The following is a 2,116-nucleotide window of genomic DNA, read 5'->3' on the forward strand; positions in this document are numbered from 1 at the left end:
CGCATGACTTTGATGCAACCGCGCCGTATCAAAAAGTCCACAACGGGTCCACCACTCGCGCAGATTCCCGAAATGCTTGTTAGATTTTGCAATCATCTCGGTCTCAACCCTCACCCTTTCCTTCGTGACCTCGTAAATCCGCGAATCCCTAAGGCGGTCCAGTTCTTTCTTGTACTCCGCGGCCTTGGCTCCTATCTCCTCCATAAGATTGGCCTTCCGCAGCTCCAGAGCCTCGATGGTGGAGCGAGCAACGGAAAGCTCCTCTTCAGCTGCGTCAGCTCTCTTCTTCAGAGCTTTCCTCCGAGCAACCGCGCGATCCCTCTTCTCAGCCATCCTCTCGAACTCCCCCTGCCATTCCGCCTTCCTTCGACGGAGGAGTCTGCTCTTACTCACCACCGTCTTCTTCAGCTTCTCTGACTCAGCGAGCGCTTCCTTCAGCGCAGAGTCATATTTCTCAATGACGAAGTTCGAAACCCCGTCACACTGCAAGACACGAAAACCAAAGGTCCTTAAAGATCAGGTCAGCGACCGGCGGAAAGGGCTTTGGGCCGCACTTGATCTGGCTAACCAATTCCGCGCATTTGTGAGGAGCGTAGACGAGAGGAGTTGGCCCGTCATACTCAAACGAAACACGGTCAAGAAACTCGACTCTCAAAGTCTTCCTTACAACCGGAATACCACCAGTCGATGGACCAGGGACCGACGTCCCAGGGTTCGATGAAATAGCAACGGGGGAAACTTGGCGCTTGGTCGTTCCATGCTCACCAGTCTGCTTTGACCTTTTCTTCTGAAGCGGAACCTCGGGTGAGACATTCCTAGGTTCATCCGCTAGGGCCAAGTTAAGAGAGGGCCCGTCAGTCGGATCAGATGGAGCAGGGGGGGAAGCGATTCCGCTGTCTCAACCCGTGACGCTATCCTCCAAAGATAGTCGCTTCTTCTTCTTTCTCTTCTTCGTCGGGGGGGGAGCAATTCCGCTATCTTGACATGTGACGCTATCCTCCAAAGATAGTCGCTTCTTCTTCTTTCTCTTCTTCGTCGACGGCTCTGCAGCCTCCGAACGATCGCCTTCCTCTGGAAGAGTCTCGCGATCATCATTGACAGGCGGCTCGTCATGGGTTCTCTTCTTGCTCTTTTTCTTCTTAGGAGCAGCGGCAACAACACTAAACGAGGACTCGCGATGGTCAGAACTCGCGAGGGTCACGTCGTGTCACTTCGTCAGTCGCCAACTCGTTAGGAGGCACCAACTGCTCGGCATGTGACAAGCCAAGCTCTCCCGCCATCATAGCGCTCAGTTCCGGAAGGCCCCTCATCTTCCTTGCTGCGTTGATCTTCTTCTGCTCTTCACCGTTGAACAGAGAAATACGTCTCTTGGTCTTGTTAACCGACGGAAGGTAACTCGAATCCCAATCCCCGGCAAAGGATATATAAAAAATATATAAAAAGGAGACTCATTCACCAAGGAGAGAGTAGAAGCCCACAACGTGACATATAAAAAGAAGAAATGGACTCACTCCTGGAAATACGGTCGATCGAACGGCGAACCCTTTCCCAAGAAATATTCCCCCAGTGCTCTTGAGCGAGTCTCGCAATAGCACGAGCGTTCGCAAGAAACTCTTCCGGGGATTCGCGAGAAGTCGGATGGTCGGCTACAAAGAAAAAAGACAGCGAAAATAGAAGGCAGTTAGTATGCGAAGAAATAGTACGAGGTAACGAAAGTGTTCTACCAAGCAAAGTGTTCCACAAGACACGGTAGTCATCGTCTGGAGGGTCCTCGAAGGCAGAACCATCGCATTTAACGTAGAAATAGGACCTCTGCCAATCGAGCGTCTTATTAGGATGTCCCCTATCACGTTGTAGCTTGGCCGCATTTTTATCGATAGAAGCCATCCTCCAACGAACTGACGGACGTCAATTCTTCAAAGGTACGAACGCTCAGCGAGATATCGATCTCGGCAGCCATAACCATCAGAGCAAGTGCAATACGCCACGAACCGTTCAAAAATTGACTTATCGCTGCATCTCGGCGCCTCGCGTATGCCGTAACTAGTCGGGAAATTGGGAACCAAAGTTTCGTATCGTCACGAAAATAGGACTCGTAGACGCATTGATACCCAAC

The 2,116-nt window shown here is 51.5% G+C and overlaps 1 protein-coding gene across 1 annotated transcript in view; it reads right to left on the bottom strand.

The window, feature by feature from the left end:
• LOC106329212 (aquaporin TIP2-1-like) overlaps window positions 1-1,883 on the bottom strand; it is an 11,328-nt gene extending 9,445 nt beyond the window's left edge. The window contains exons 1-2 of the mRNA XM_013767821.1: window positions 1,725-1,883; window positions 1,512-1,646 (exon numbers count right to left, since the gene is read on the bottom strand). Coding sequence (XP_013623275.1) covers window positions 1,512-1,646; window positions 1,725-1,868 — 279 coding nt within the window. The 5' untranslated portion in view covers window positions 1,869-1,883. The remainder of the gene's footprint in view (window positions 1-1,511; window positions 1,647-1,724) is intronic.
• Between the last annotated feature and the right edge of the window lie 233 nt (window positions 1,884-2,116).

Source organism: Brassica oleracea, chromosome C3, assembly GCF_000695525.1.
Source record: "Brassica oleracea var. oleracea cultivar TO1000 chromosome C3, BOL, whole genome shotgun sequence".
NCBI lineage: Eukaryota > Viridiplantae > Streptophyta > Magnoliopsida > Brassicales > Brassicaceae > Brassica > Brassica oleracea.